This window comes from Arctopsyche grandis, chromosome 1, assembly GCF_051622035.1.
Source record: "Arctopsyche grandis isolate Sample6627 chromosome 1, ASM5162203v2, whole genome shotgun sequence".
Lineage (NCBI taxonomy): Eukaryota > Metazoa > Arthropoda > Insecta > Trichoptera > Hydropsychidae > Arctopsyche > Arctopsyche grandis.
The window spans coordinates 40236941-40254339 of NC_135355.1; the positions used below are offsets into that span (position 1 = coordinate 40236941).

At 34.9% G+C, this 17399-nt stretch overlaps 2 protein-coding genes across 3 annotated transcripts in view; both read right to left on the reverse strand.

The window, feature by feature from the left end:
• Nucleotides 1-519: 519 nt before the first annotated feature.
• Nucleotides 520-11022, reverse strand: LOC143917428 (uncharacterized). Its single transcript, XM_077438993.1, has 9 exons — nt 10871-11022; nt 7885-8040; nt 7636-7807; nt 7359-7564; nt 6954-7288; nt 6213-6486; nt 6037-6124; nt 4993-5957; nt 520-4918 (listed from the first exon to the last, which is right to left on the reverse strand). The coding sequence occupies exons 1-9, from the start codon at nt 10914-10916 to the stop codon at nt 819-821; spliced, it is 6342 nt and encodes a 2113-aa protein (XP_077295119.1). The 5' UTR covers nt 10917-11022; the 3' UTR covers nt 520-818.
• A 4019-nt stretch (nt 11023-15041) lies between these two features.
• The window catches only part of LOC143914242 (uncharacterized), an 82708-nt gene continuing 80350 nt past the window's right edge, over nt 15042-17399 (reverse strand). For both annotated transcript variants that reach the window (XM_077434421.1, XM_077434501.1), the window contains one exon: nt 15042-17312. In XM_077434421.1, coding sequence (XP_077290547.1) covers nt 17202-17312 — 111 coding nt within the window. In that variant the 3' untranslated portion in view covers nt 15042-17201. The remainder of the gene's footprint in view (nt 17313-17399) is intronic.

The following is a 17399-nucleotide window of genomic DNA, read 5'->3' on the forward strand; positions in this document are numbered from 1 at the left end:
AAAATTATTTGAAAACGTCTGTGGACATTCCTCATTTGGGTTTGGTGCAAACGATCGACAAGCGCCAGACAGACTGAACCACAGATTAACTGAATGGCTGCTTTAAACTCAATTCTCGACTTCACGAATCATAGATTGCATATCAGATGACGAGTAACCTTTCGATGTGCACAGATGCAATTATTAAAATTTAGTTGGATTCTTCTGGTGAGTTAAATAAGGCAAAATTCGGAACTAAAGTATCAGAAGCACAGAAAATATATACAGGGTAGGTATATCGGGACTTCGGGTAGATTTCGCTTAGTGTAAGTGCGAGCAGTGCGCACGCATAAGGTACACGTACAGTTAATCGGTGGTTCAGTCTGTCTGGCGCTTGTCGATCGTTTGCACCGCATCGTCCTCACTTATGAAAATATAATATGACGCCTAAAGTCACTTCTATGTATTATTATAACATTTCTCTGGTCATATCAGTTAAAATGGGAAAAGATGATTGTAAAAATAATAGACAGAAGTTTTCATATCAAAATATAATTTATTTTTATTTACAATAACGTTTATATAAATAGTTTTTTAGAAAATATTGAAAATAAGCGTATGACTAATATTAAATTACAATTATCTAATATTTTGTACAGTAGAAAATATTGCATACAACAAATGAAATTTCAAAGAATTCCAATGATTTACAATATATCCAAAAAATAAATAATAAATAGAAACAGTCAAGTAGTACATAGTTAAAATAAAAGTCACAAACTTCAATATACAATACTTTAGTAAGCAATCAATAAAAAAAAAGGTAAAGCGACTTAAAACTAATAACCATGTAGATGTCTCAATACTGTTTCAATATCAAACTTAGTATCGATATTGATAGTTTCCGATTTGGACTTCTTGTTGTGCTCCTCTCCACCTTCATCCTCACGTTTGCGCTTTTCCAAATGCGTCTTGGAATCTTTGGTGACTTTCTCCCCATCGATAGTGATCATATGCAACGGCTCAGATCTACCCGCATCAACACACTTACCACTCAAGTCATTTTCATCAACCACTTCCAATTCAACACTCGCTTGTTTCAGATCCAACACATCATTCTGATTCGAGCCTGCCGTAACATTATGAGAATACGACGGTGAATTTTCAGGCAAAATGGCCTTGACTGCATTCAACGTCTCACTATCTGGATAGCAACTGTCAACTTCGTACACTACACTATTCACAGGTTCAAAAGACTTAATAGGAGATAGGGATTCCGTTGTAGAGTTGCTCATTTCGTCTATAAGCAATTGCAGCAAGTTCGATTTGGGTTCGTTACTTACCTTAGTTTGTTTTTTAGTACGTGCCACTTTCACCGTCTCGGATGCCTTCTTCAATTTAGGATTCGGAGCCATGTCCAACAGACACATGTACTTGGATGATTTCAATGAAATCATTCTCATATCATCGATAGCAGTGTCGAAGATCTCGACATTGATCTCTAGATTATCCAAATCAAACTTATCTTGAGACTTTGCAGCTTTTCTTTTACTCTTTTGAGTGGTGTCGTATGTCATGTGTAAGCAGGTGCCATCAGATTTAGACCATTCGATGTCCACACAAGGTTCGTTCAAGTCTGTTGTTGACGTATCGCCAGAAGTTTCGTGAGATGATGGTTTATCAACGTTTTCCAAACTGGGTTCCGTCTTATGTTCTGAAAATGGTACCCTACATTCTTCAGTTTTTTTGATGGAATCTTCAGATTGGACTTTGGTTGAGGACTTTTCAACCATGACGATTGTCTCATTGATGTACAATTCGTTAACGCTTTCAGCGTTACAAAGCGAAACATCAGTAGAGCTAGTATTTTTTTCAATATCCTTTGGTGCTTCTACTATTTCTTTTACAGAATCATTTTTTTTAAGATCTGTTTTAGCATCGAAAGGATGTACAATGTCATTTGCTTGCTCGTCGGGTGAATTTTCACTTTTTTGATGCTCGATTTGGGTACCACTATCATCAGAAACATTTCTACTAGCTGAAACTTCTACTGGATCGGTGGTATTGGTTGTGAAAGCTCTACCGACTTCAGTTTTGGATAAATCAATACAGCTTTTATAAGATTTCAACGACGAGTTCAGCAAATGCGGTGTGGCATCTTCACGAGACATCGTCGTTTCGCATTGCTTAGACTCTAGTTTTCGCGGCGTGAAGGACTTTCTTTTATTGAGTTTATCGTCTGATTTCGGAGGCGGCAATTTGTCTGACACTTTGGGCGAAGGCATGAAAGAAACAGACTGACATTTGGTCACTTTAATCGCATTCAACTTTTTGAGACGGTCTTCATTAGACAGTGAGGCTGAGGTGAACTTGAAAAACGGTTGATTTTTAGCCATCATGCTTTTGACAAATGGTTTTTTCTTAGGAGGGGCAGTTTTCATTTCAGCATTACATTTGGCGAGGACGCGCAGCCTCGTTTCCTCTAAATCGCTTCGTTTAGTCTTGACTTCCAAAACTTTTAATGCAAGCGGATCCTTTTTATCTGTATTTGAAGTCGTCGGAACTTCATTCGACTGTATATTTTCATTTAGTTCAACTGTTTTTGCTTTGCTTTTTGAAGACTTGACAGGCTTCTTGACGGGTGGCTCCTCGATATCTGAAAACTCATCAGAAATAGATAGACTAACGCTAGAATAAGACTGACTTTTTGAATTTTGAGAGGTATCCAAACGTTTCCCTGTTTTATTTTTAGCATTTGACACAACTTTGGGTTTCTTCTTTACAGTTTTAGTCTTATGTAACGGAGATCCTTTCTTAGAAAACACCTTAACTCTATTTGAACGTCTAGGTCGTAATATTCTAGAGCTTTTATTGAGCGGTGACGTATTTTTCGTCTCACTTTTACCATTTGATACTGGTTTCTTTTTACTAACGACAACTACAGGTGGTTCTTTCCATTTATCGACTTCGTCTGGCATATAGTAAGAACTGCCGCTTGAATAGCCTTTTTTAGACGAATCCGGCGTGGATGCTAGTCGTGTCGCTTTGGATGTAGACACTATAGGTGTGTTGCCAAATATCGGAGTAGGCATACCCAACATTTTGACGGCAGATATCGGTTCTGTATTGTGTACCGGACTTAAAAACCTCGGCGTTGCCATAGTTATATCCAAAAGGTCCGTTTTGATAGGCGTCTCCAAGAGGGCATTCAAATTACACTTGATATTGATCGGATTGGAGCGGCACTCCCTCGGCAATTCAGGAGTGATGTGAGAAGAGCCGGGTATTTCCATCTCGGATAATTTTGAATCGTTCAGTACAGACTTGGGAGTGATGCTAGTTTTAGGAAGTGACTCGTTTTTATTGGTTTTGAACGCGGCCGAATTCGAACCGTTTTTCGAATGGCCGTCGACGTTAGCTTTCGATAAAATTTTAACCTTGAAAGTAGACTTGGTTTTAGGAGTCTTTTTATTTTTGCCCATTCCCAATGGAACAGAACTCTCCTTGACTAGATCGACACTCTTATTTTTAGAATTTCTTTCATGCTTGATCGAATCCGAATGGGATGAAGCCTTGCTTATGCCATTATTATCGCCGCCACTCGGCCCTTCGGAAACTTTTTTACAACTCGGATCCGAAGCAAGATGTTTCAAAGTTTGACCATCTTTTCGACCTTCATCGATCGTCGTATTGGTACTCAACTCCAAATCTTCAATTACAGTCGACAACACATAAGATTCGCTCAATTTACAATCATTAGCCTTAACCGCAGGTTTATCTTCTTCATGAATTGCTTTACCATCACCTGAAACGTTCGATTTCGACTCGGCACCCGTTACACTCTCCAAGCTCTTGTCCAACAATGCCTCTTCCAGCATTTTCGCTTGAACTTTGATCGAACCGTTCTTCCGAGCTTTACCGATGCTCTTCTTCACATGCTTCTTTTTATTCACATGAGAAACCTCAACGGGAGGATTGTTGGAAATGGCCGTCGCTCGCAAATCTCTATCCCAAGAAGATACAGACTTCTTAATTTTCGGTTGATTCTTATTTAAATCAACGTTCAACGATACAGTCACATCGCTATTGTCTCGAAGTCCGATATTTTCCTTATTCAAATTGGTCTTACATACTTCGGATATTTCCGAATTTGAAACGCTCACAGTTTCAATCACAATTTTGCTCTCACAAACCGAGTCTTCTTCTACTATCGCATTAAATAAGCAAGTCTTGCTCGACTGTTCGGCCTTCGGATTCGATGAAAATTTCTTTCCGATTCTATTAAACCGCTGTATCCGACTTTTATTCGGAACCATTTGTTTCGGAGACGTTAAAGCCTTTCTTTTGTTATTAACTTCAGATTTTTCAGGCGTACTGAAGTCCAAAACTCTTATATGTGAATTTTTCTTTGTCGGTGTGGAAGAACATAATTTTTTCTTAAAATTATTCACAGCATCTGGCGTTTTCAAATTGCTATTACACGCATCACTATTTGATCCCGATTTCAAATCCAAATTCACAATCTTACTCCTATCGTCGTACACCATCAACTTCCCATAAGTGCGATCGGATTCGGATTCATCTCGTTTTCCATCATCAATGACTAAATTTCCGTGCTCCAACACGTCTATTAACGAGTTGACTTTTACAAATTCAGCCTCCGTTCCGCTGTTGATGTTCATTTCACTCTGAATAATATACGGAACGGTCGCATTTGCTTCGGCCATCGTAGTGCTAGATTCAGAAGGGAATACGTCTAGTCCTTTAGCGTCGAAAATTTTTATATCAATACTCGGCTTTTCAATACTGCTAGTATCTAACAAACTAAACTCGTTCAGCGTTTGTACTTGGGAAACGATATTAATAAAATTAGATTCTTTACTTTTATCGAAAGCTACATCTCCATAAAAATCTTCAGTCAACGTCGCAGGCTTCATATCTAAAAACCATAAAACAATAACATTAACGATTCATATATTAAATATTAAAAACAAAACCATGCCAAATATTTACCAATTTTACTATTCATATCCTTGACCATGATGAGAGTAGGCATTTTCATGATTTCAGCTTCGGTGAAACCTTTCGATGTTTGCAAATTGGCAGTTTGAATCGTGGAAGCAGTACACGATTTTTCCGACATTTTATGTCTGAAAGAACGCAGATTTTTGACTTCTTCGTTGAGATTCTTAAATATTTTCGTCGAAGTATTGGCAGACTCTCGCATTGTATCAATGGAAGGCAATTTCGAAAACTCAAGAAGCTTATGAAAATGGGGATCGGGACTGATGTCTGGAGAGATGATTTTTGCACGTTGAATCGTTACATTCGTAGACTTCTTGAATGTAGCAACTGGCATTGGAGCGTGTTGATTATTAGTAGTATCCTGATGTGTGACTATTTCGGTGCCCAAATTCGGGTTATATACATTTTCCACGGCCAAATTTTGACTTGAACAAGGTGTGTGAAGTGGTTTGATATTTTCATCTGCACTACTTTTTGGATCACGGATGATGATCGATCCGTTGTTCGATAAGATGTTTGTGTGAACTCTTTCGTTCGACAAAATGATGATCTTCTGTTCGGGAGCTGAAGGAAGAGTGTTTATATCATCCACTTGAGGCAGTATCTCCTCGTTAGACGGCACACACAATGATAGGTCTTTCGGATCCAATTCGTTTTCTTCAATGGAAGTCCGTTCATAATTTGCTTTAAGTACGTCCATTTTTTTTCCACCTCTCGGCCTGCGAGGGTATCTCGTCTCGGAATTACTCGGAGTACATTTGGGATCTGATTTCATCATTTTCATAGACGTATTAAGCATGTGCTCGTCTTTGATATAAGATCTATCTTGCTGACATTCTACCTTGGAAGATTTCCAAGAGCGAAGTTTCCGTTTTCCTACATTATCACATGGGAATTTATTATTGCTATCTTCGAAGGAAAATATTGAAGAAGTTGGAGAGCACGCATTACTTCTGCAAAGAATTTGTATAAAGATTTAATTTTTTCATAATAAACCTAGTAATTGAATAAAAATACGAGATTTGTTCTTACAAAGAATTAAAAGACTTCTCCGGAGTACTGGTTTCAGGTCGGCTAAGAACGTCTGATTCAGAGCCAGAAAAGTTTCCTCTAGACGTTGCTAAAATTGAAAATAATATGTTATGTACTTTAATTCAATAAAAATATATTAAATTTCAAACCAGAATACCCTAAAAATAGATACAAACCTAAAACTTCGTTGACTAACTGATCAAACATAGGATCTTTCTCTGTTTTTTCTACGATAGATTTTATGACAGATTCAATCTGTTGCGAATCATCGTCGAAAGCAGTTGAATCATGAACTTTTTTCAAATCTTTAGGCGTCGATACATCTTGCCCGTCTTTAAGGGTAAAATCAATAAACTCCGTTTTGTTCAACGAAGAACTAAACAACTTATTGATATTATCAGCAAGTTTTTCATGCAATTCTGGAAAATCTAAAAAAGCGTTTGCAATAACCTAAAATAAAAAACAATATATTACAAAACATATACCTTCGGCCGGAGTGAATAAATAATTTTTAACAACCTGTTTTAAAGTAAAACATGAAATTTTACATCAAAATAATAGACCATTTTGCCTTATATTTCATAAAATTATATATTCAACGACTTTTATCATCAAAATAATCACAGGAACATAAATGATGATTTTCATAATAAAAAACACTTCTCCCATAGAAACGCCCATATGGGGACTTTAGAACGAAGCAAGAACTTTGAATTATCATTAATCAGTCAAAATTTATCATGATCGACTCAATTAAACAGCAATAGACGAATATTGAGCTTTTATTTGAATACTTTGTAGATATAAATCGATTGATTGGAGGCATAGAACATTGTTTAAAATTACTGAAATACTTTATTTAACCTTCCCTTTATACATTCCAACAAAATAACACATTTATACAAAACAATACTCACAGTCACATCGAAAGGGTCATTTTTTTCAGTATGATTCAACTTTCTAGCGGAAAAGCAACCTCTGGTTTTGATTGATTTTCTTTTGACGGGTGTTTTAGAAGCCTTATCGGGGATGTCTCCGTGCTTCATCAAGCCGAGAGCGTGTCGAAAATCCGTCCCGTTGTCGTCTAAATGAGGCCTAATTGCATCAAGACCGCTATCGAACGATTTGCTCAGTTCCTTTCTTTGATATTTCAACGGGCGACTTTGACTATCAATAGAATTGAGGAAATCGTTAAAGATATGTTCCTTTCCTTTGCTCGGACCCTCCTGTCTGTCGAAATCATCCTTATGACCTGGAAACAAACTGAACATGTAATTCGAGCACATTATAAATCAAATCGGCGAAGAGAAACACTACCATACCGGGTAAGTCGGCTAAATTTGTACCCTCGATAGGATTTTCAACCGAACCAATATGATTATCCTTTCGGCACTCCTTATTGTCTTTTGAATGCAGACAGCATTTGTGCGATTTTTCAGTTCTGATAGTAACGATACTATCACAGCTATTCCGTCTAGAATGTGTTCTTAAATAAGAAGCTTTGGTACTTAGATCTAACACTTTATAACTGAAAATTCAAACAAAAACAATGACGATACAATTTTTCATACAAATAAAAACCTTATCAATTTATTCTACCTATTTGATATGGGTGGTTCATTCACGTGAATGATTGCTTTATTACTATTACTATTCGACTGTTCAGTTCTAAGTGTATCGGCGAATTTTATCAATACTTTGACTTTGTCTTCCAAAGTACTGCATTTATCTATGGCTTTTTTGAAATCGTTTGCACAATTTATGCTCGTCACTGAAAATAAAACAATAAAAAAATCAAAATAATTTATATACACACAATATGATAGGGAAAAGTGGGTCGAACATTACCGAGGAACTGAACTGCGCAATAGTCGTCTAAGATTTGAATAAGTGACATTCCCATAATCTTGGTAAAGAAACCTCTGCCTCGACACTCTTCCAAATGCTTCGATGCATTGAAGAATTCATTGTAAGCTTTTATACAATCTTCATCCAATAGGTAACCTAGAAACAAAAAAATATAATCAAAACAACTTGGACATACGTATGCTCCCGTACTTGAGATACTGTTCATATAATAATTGATTTTTATTGGGAGACGCCTGGTGTTTTTCCAACTTTTTAAAGCCATAATTTTATACCAGGAAGGCCAAACAGCAGTGCCGAATTTAGGGGGGGGCTAGGTCAGGCAAATTAAAATTAGGGCGCCACTCGATGCACCAAAGGCGTTTTAAAATTTTAAATTGGAGCGCCAAAAGCCATACAAAATCTTAGATTAGAGCGCCAAAGGCGAAATTTTTTTCTAAGGGTGTGTAGAAAAAAATTCCCGAGGGCGCCATTGGGTGTAAGGCCGGCACTGCCCGACAGGCAAACCCCAATACGCCTTCCTAGTCACAAACATTGTAAATTTGATACAAGTATTATTATACAAAGTAAATACATATCAATCAACATCCACAAAGACATGTGTAAATGTCAAATGTGTAAATTTGCAGCATTTTATACAATTCAGCGAAATTCGAGACTGCTGAAAATTCGAGATTTGCAAGAAAATGGGTAAAGTTGCCAATTTGTTGGAACCGTTTCAATGAAAATCACAACGAAAGTCACAAATCCAAGGTCTGGCCAGCAGAAACCAGTGGGATTTGAACTCGTAACCACTTTATTCAAAGCATTATATGCTAACTACTAGTCTATTCTGCTGGTTATACTTTTAATAGCCCTCTGGACTCTAATGACTTGCTATTTTGTATATAAATCATCATTAAAAGCCCACTACTGGATGTTAGCCTTTCTAAGCCACGTTCATTCCTATCAATATTGCACAATTTTCAGTGAATTCCCAGTCTAGAGAAGCTGTTCGTCTGCGGAACACTAGATAGAGACAGGACGGTTTCCCATAAGATGGTCAGATGACATTAAAGAGCTGACGGGATCGTTCTTAAGCACTGCTTTCAACTTGATACAGAACTGGGGAGAGAATAGGTGGATCTACCACTGGATTTCAGATGATAGAAATTACGCTCAGCATTGAGCAAACAAGAAGATTTGTTTTGTATTGTCAAAAGATGTCCTCTTACGGAGACAATAAACGATATACTGCCGGCAATCCATGTAGCAACTGCCGTAGAATCGACGAGCATCTACATAGTCCTGCAATTGATGAGGCTATTGTTCACAATACAATTGCTCAGATGACCTGACCAAAAAACTAGTCCATAGCCACACTCTTTTTATATATTTCATTTTATTTTTTAACATATTAGCCCCAGTGACATTACAGAGTACAATCATAGCACAAATAAAGCTATATAAAACAACCGTGCTTGACATTTATAATTGATAAAATCAACCACGGGCGTTGCTCCACAAGCACTCAACCAGTTCAGCACAGCTTACATTAAACAGGTCAATTTCATCAGCAACCCGGTTGAGCAGATATATCGCTCTAGATATTGGAGACGTTGCCAACATATTTGTGCAAGCCACAAGAGGAGAAAACAAATCACAATTCCTCAGGTCCCTGAACTTACTAGGTGTATTCATTAAGAACCTGAGGATTGTGTACCCCATTTAATAGCCTAAAAAAGTGTTTTCCCAGAAACATAACGTTGAAGCCTAACGCCCCTAATAGGAAGTATGTAGTTGTGACCCACAAGTTTTGTTTTGAGCTTGTGACCCACAAGATTTAGATCTATGAACACCTTGTAAGCATTTTATAGAATTACATATGTACGTACACTTTGTGAACATTTTGGAATACACTGTGCAAGATTTAATTGGTGATCATTACATGACTCTGATGTGGCTTGGAACGGCTTGATAGACAGGTCTTTTTAATTACAGCGGTCTAGGTTTTTAATTCGGTGCACCACGACCGGCAAATTTCCCATACTAACCCATTTAATAGCTTACAAAAGTGCTTTTCCAGAAATATAACACGACGAGACTCCAATGAGTTCATATTTATTTATTTATTTAATAAATAGAGAGAAACTTACAGCTAAAACAGAGATAATAAAATAAATAGTTAAACATAAGCCAATTAAAAGTTTCTTCATAAAAAATGAAAAATGGAACTTGCTATGAAGGCCAATAAAAAAGAAAAAAAATAACAATACAAAAATAAAATAATGACAAATTTGTAAATAATAGTAGATTATGGTGATGAACAGTAGAAAATTAAGTAAAAAGGATTAAGGTAAAAAAACAAAACAAAATAGAAAGAACGGGTTAAAAAAAAACAATCTTGCAAATAAGTTCCTAATAGTAATTGAACTCATCTAAGCCATTGTAAAAATTGCACACTCTGACGATATAAGAGTTTCGACGATAATTAGTGGAGGCAATGGAAGCACGCAATATGTATATAGATATGAAGAATCTCAAAAACGAAGCAGGGAAAGCATTGCTCAGTATGATAGTTGCCGTAGCATGCATGTGATCTTCTTCAGTTCAGTTCAGTTCAGTAGCCAGGGTAGTCTACATATATCCCCAATGGTACTGGTTTGCTAAATGAATACACAATGGTATGAAAAATTCTCATAGAAACAAAGCAAGCTGCATTATGCATTAAGCATCATGGAAAAAAGGCATAAATAAACAACAAAAAGGTTGTCAATACGAGTCAGTTTGGCGTGCAATACATCAATGGAAAAGAGTGAGTGTGAGGTTAGGTGAAAGGAAATGGGTGGGAGCGACCGTTGATATGTTCCCGCCAAATTGGCTGGAAGCTATGACAGGTGTTGTGTGGTTGACGTTTGACAGGTGTCAAACGCGGAGGGGGAGGAGGGTGTTGCGGGGGTGGGGGTGTGAGGGGGGGGCGAGTACGAACCGAGTACGAGTCGGGCCACTTCTGATGGCAGAAAAGACGCCCCCATTCCCGCTGAAGAGGATCCCGCTCCAGAGCCGAGGCCCGCATAAACATCGGTCTCCGTCTAAACATAGCCAAACACAGCCAGGAGTATCTCTACTCGTACTGGCACTGTCTTGAACCAAACACAAACAATGTCGGCCACTATCGACGGTTCGGTGATTGCTTGTTCCGCACAAAATGATCTCGTACACCTATGAGGGTGTTTGTAGATGTCAGCATCTGCTTCCACTTATTGAAAGGAGGGATATAGCTGACATCTCAACAGCTTTGAATATTCTGCTACATATCATACTAGCTTCGCTCAGTATCTTCTCTATGGGGGACCATGAAAAAGTCGAAAATATTCGTTTATCATGCATATATATGAAAAACGGTTAGTATATATATATATATATATATATATATATATATATATATATATATATCAGTGGCGTGCGGTAAAAGTCTCTCTCCCCCCGTCGTACATCCTCGCTTAATTTGTGCGAGCAGAATACAACAGGAACAAGAGGATCAAGCTTTTCCTCCCGTTTCCCCGCGCGCACATTAAACAAAACTGTATGACAAAAAGAGAGATAATTTCACCGCATGCCACTGATATATATTATATATACATAGTACCAGTGGCGGACTGGGACTGAAATCAGTGCATGCCAGGAGTCAAAGGGGGCCCCCCCAGGGTTAAAAAAATTTGTCGTCCCCCCCCCCCATATAACAAAATTTTCTTCTTTCCACCACGTCAGGGACGTCATTTCGGCTTTTTCTTGGGGGGGGCAGGCAAAGATTGGTCAAATTGAATTTTTTTTCAAAAAATCTTTTTTTTATCGGAATAAAAATGGAAAATATTCTTTGCATATTATTGAGTTATAAAATATGAAAAAATAAGCTTATTTTTGAAAAAGTAATTGTAAAAAAATATTATGTAAATAGAAAAAAGCGCCGCAGGCGAAAATTTTTTTCCACAAATCTTCACATGGTCAACATTAATCGACCATCAAACTGAGTCATCAAAAAACTATCAATTAACTTAATTTCTACCAACTGTCTTTTCACTTTATCTATGTACATGTACGTAATAACAATAGATAAAGTTTTGTTTTGTTTCTCTTCAAAGCACATAGCAGCGATTATTTTATTAGTTACCCAAAAGTAACATACATAAGAAATAAACGTAGCATTCATAGATCCGTAGTATCTCATTAATCATTAAATTCATAATATTTTCTAAATTCACACTATTCCTTAGTTTAGAGGGGCGAGTGCCCCCTATGCCCCCCCCCCAAATTACGTCCCTGAAAAAAATGCATAATATTTTCAATGAATGTTAATCGAAAATCGGGATTTTGGGGAGGGGGCCCCTATCCTATATTTCTATTTACATGGATGTGTCTAAATTAGGAATAGATTTTATATTCGGAAACTGTTTAAAATTGTGTATTTAAATCTTACTATATCATCGAAGTGTAATCAAATGTTATTTTGAAAGTATGAAGTAAATTTAAATCGCTGGTTGATGATGAATCGTCCTATCAAAATTGTTTTAAGCAATTATGTTTATATTTTTCACGAAAATTTGTTGATTCCCATTTTTATTTCAGTAGTTAGTTGTTACATAGGTATTGGTATATACATAATATTGACGTTGGAAATGGGCCCGGCAAAAGGGCCCACGCAAATGTTGAAACTTAAATTTCGAGCCTAATAAAAAAAGTTAACCGATCCTTGGGCTGTTAAAGCAGGTAGTAGTTGTTTGTGTATATCGTAAGAAATTTGTTTTGTTGAAATACCCAAACTTTAGGTCCCAAAGTTGCAATATCCTATAAATAGTTAAAAAGTTATTTAATTTTACTGAGGGCCCATATTTTCTAACAGATAGTGGGGCCCACATGCCATCGGGCATGTTCGCTTGTATGGCCAGTCCGCCACTGCATAGTACCGTTTACCATGCCCCCTTTTTTGTTATCTTCCGACTTAAGATCTTTCGATTTTCGATCTTTGCCTTACGATATTTTCTATTTCTACATTTTCACTTTCGGCCCGTGAGGTAGACCCTTCTCTATATATGTATATAAAAATGAATGTCTGTGTGTGTGTGCGTCTCGAATAGGCTCCTAAACCACTAAACCGATTACGATGGAACTTTCAGGATTTGTTGTATTCATGTCCGAGAAGATTACTGTGAAAAAAAAACTGGAAAAAACCTCTTCGAAAAAAATCGACTCGTCGTCATAGAAATTTTGACTTGTTTACAAAATTCCCAACCAAAGATACATACATACTAACATACAAAGCCTCTTTCGAAATTATATATTAAGATTACAAAGTGACAAAAGGAAGAGAAAAATGTGGAAAAAAAATTGTAATTATCTCTTTAAAAGTTTAATGAATATGTCAAAGTGTGAATTCGAAGATTTAATTTGTGAAATTGGATCAAGGATTTTAAAAACGTATAAGAGGTTAGTAATAAAATGACACAGTGATGAGAAAAGCTTCATCACAAGAAATTTTATTTCATAGAACATGAACACTCGCCTTTACAGATCGCTCCAAAGCGACAATTGCACTTATACATATACAATAAAATCAATATACATAAGTATTTTATACAATGCGAATTCATATAAACATCCAAAGTGACGGTAATTGGATTGCCTAAATGACAATTTTTGCTATGAAAATCGCGAATACCGAATATTTGGCACTCGAGTTCTTGTTAGTATGATGGACTTTACGGCTGCCAAATGTTCCGTTATAGAGATTTTAGTGACTTTTGAGCGAGCGCTTTGTGAGCAATAATCATTAAACCCACAGTGACATCTATGGAGAAAACTTTGCAGCATTTTATAATCAAATTGGAGAACCTCAAGACGCTGAATAACTTGAAATCAGCAAGATAGATAAGAAAGGAGATGCCAATTTTACAGGAACTATTTCAATGAAAATCATAAAAATCGACTGTCATTAATCAGAAGAAGGCGACTACCATGGCCAGACATTATTGATAGCCCGTGCGAATTCTGCCCTATTTTAGACATACAATTTTTCAAGTCCCATCTATGATCTGATGTTCCGAAGCCAAGAGGGCCTCTTTTTCCCAAGCCACTGTTAGCCCTCTAATTTCCATTCTTGTCTTTAAAACGAATTACGTGGTCAAAATATTCCATTTTTGGCTCTTTACCGTATCAAGAAGCCCTCTATTTTTGTGAAGCAGCTGGAGGACAGTTTTGTTCTTCACATGTTCCTTCCAGGAAATCTTTAGCATCCTCTGGCAGCACCACATTTCAAAGGAGTCTTGTTCAAGTGTACCACTAATAGCGTCCACGTTTTGCATCCATACAACAACACTTACCATACCATAAAAAATAAAAATAAATAAATACGAAATTGGAGTCGGAGACGCCCTATTTTTAACACTCCGACTTCAGTTAAAAAGCAACGACTCCACAACTCCATAGCCCTGATTTCTACATGTGCACTTCTAAATGTACTAAAATAATAGTTTCATCATCTCAGTGTTAAGTGAGATCCATTCTTAGTATTTGGTGAAGATACTGAATTAAAAATATTTAAAATGTACGGTTATCCGGATATTGATTACTTATATTGTGAGATGTATTGAATTTTTATATGTGAGTTAATGATTCTCTATTATTCTTGTAATCCTATGACTTTATTTAACAGTTTCAATTGTTTACATTTTATCCGTTTAGCTGAAAGTATAAATTTGGCTAAAAATCATTCCATTTACTAGTCAGAATCCTTATCAATGTAATTTGAAAAATAATTGGGAGGATGAGAAAACGTATGATTTTATTTTTCGTTATAAAAACACCTTTAATGATGATTCTGCAGAAAAACCACTGTTAAAGGTAAATAAATTAAACGATTCATCGGTGAAAAAACTTCACTCGGATAACTTTCTTGATTTTAATGTTAAAGATTAATGTTTTTTTTTTCATTTTATATTATGAATGTTTTAAATTTAATAAAAAATACGGTTTTGGTCTTCATATGAAATTAATACCTTTTGTTTAGTTGAAATATATAATACAATCAGTGTATGTATGTAGTATACGCCGGCATCTAAAAAGAGATACATATATAAATGATGGTAAATACTAAGACAGAATTTAAACAATATTGTTTTATTGAATCAGTTTGTAATCGTACATGAATATACATTTGTAATTAGATAAGAACATCAATTAAATATGACTTATTTAAGATAATACATGAGATATGTGTTTTAAGCTAGGTTGGAAACAGTTGAAATAAATTGGAAATTCTTAAAATAATGCATTTAATATGTTTGAATTTGTCAAGGCGAGTACATTGTATCGCAAAGGGTTCAATTACATAGATATAAACTTTATATATATAGAAAATTAAAATACACTAATTTAAAATACACATATCACTGAAGAATCTTCAACGAGAATCACAGACTATTATTATTTAAGTATTTCACACTTTTAACTATATACATACAAGTAATTACCTATAAATATATTTTCTCAACAATGATCTTGTCCTACAGATATACATATTTATGTTAGATTTTGTATGTATTTATTAATATTTTATCACTAGTTTACGGTTAACCAACGGTTGTTTACTGGAAAGTTAATAAAAAACAAAAAAGGTATGTAATTTGTAAAATATTATACTAAAACGGCAAATGTTTTAAGTATGTAAATAAGAATTAAAATTTGCAACAGAGCTCTATGTTTTTAGTGTTATGGAATAATTGAAAATATTATTTGATAAAACATTTACATAAATTTTAGGATATATTAATGTTAAAGCTTAAATTTATTTGCTTAGAATACATTTTAATTTGGAAAGACAAATCCAATTAATTGCTTATCATCGTGAAAATACTTATGTATTGCCAAAAGAAGAAAAAAAAAACAATTTTTAAATAAATACTATACGATAATTAAGAAAAAAAGCTAATAATATATATGTATTACATAAACAATATATTTATGTAAAGACAAATTGGCCGGAATTATTTATTGCACATACATTCAACTTCTTAAAATAATAATAATAAAACGAAAAGTGGAAAAAGTTTAAATTATTCAGTCACTTAATATTAAAATCAGTTTTAAAATAAAATTAAAAGTCAACAATATTTACAAATAAGAGATCGTTAATAAAAAAAAAGAATGAAATGATAGAATTTAAGGGAAGGACAATGATTGAATACATTCGAGGGAAGTTATATAAAGAGAATTAAATATTTAAAAGAAGAGGACCTTATATATTATATAATTTAATACTAAGAAATCACGTGGTATTATATTAAAATGTTTTGGTTCACTAAAATAAAATATATCTATATTTAAAGGCATAAATAAAGTAAATGTACAAAATTTGAAAATGGATTAATTGTATGCAGCTCGTGGAATACATGAAAATATAAAATGAAATGTAGCTTGATATTGTAATTTATTCCTATTTAACACGTAATATAGTACTTGAATTTCATATACAGACAAATATATAGGTATATACACTCGGAGTTTTTTTTTTGTACATGATTTTATTGTATATGCAATGTTTGTATGAAAATATGGAGTTCTCTACAAAAACGTAACTGAATATTTTATATTTTCCAAATTAAAAACGTTAGACATCTAATAAAGTATTGAAATACATATATATACGATACACTGTTATATAAAAATAGGAACAATTTTATGAAATTCTACATACATACGTACATAAAAAGTAACATTATACATTCTACATAAGGGAAATTCAGGAAAATCAAAATAAAATGTTTCTTTAATATGAATATTTTGGTTGATTTAACCCTTCGGTTGCTAAATAGCGATGTATCGTTGTTTTTAGGTCAGTCCGAGACTGTCAAACATACTAAAAGGATGAGAACTTTTCACTGGATATGAGTAGTTCGAAAACATCATTCAGGAAATATGTATGTATATTCTTTAGGAATAATTTTTATTTAAATTTTAATAAACCAAGTGTAATTGCGTATTTTTCAGAATACGGGAAAGCACTAAATGTCGTTTTGTGGTTCAAATCACCAATTATATTGATTCATCAGCCCAAGAATGCATTAACTAAGTTCTGAATCCCATCAAGAGATAATTTATAAATGGGTCAAGATATTTTGCCTAGATTAAATGCAATTCCAGTGTGTATAGGGTTACCTAAAAAAAATAAATAGTACTACATGTAACAAATCGACGGTCTCTCTGACAATCCCAGACTTCAAAATGCCTCAGCGAGCGAAAGGTTAATACATAAGGAATGTGTTAAATTATAGCTTCGTATGTTTAACACTATCTGTCCAATAGTTTTGAATTGTCATGGCTTCCAGCGAATTTAAAAAAGAATCGTTGTCCAAGCTGTACATTTCCTCAGAATTTTCCTGTTGACAAAAAAAGAAAAACTTACATAATACACACTTCAATGCAAATCATTTGTAATTATAATAAAGGTTGTGGCTATTTGCAGG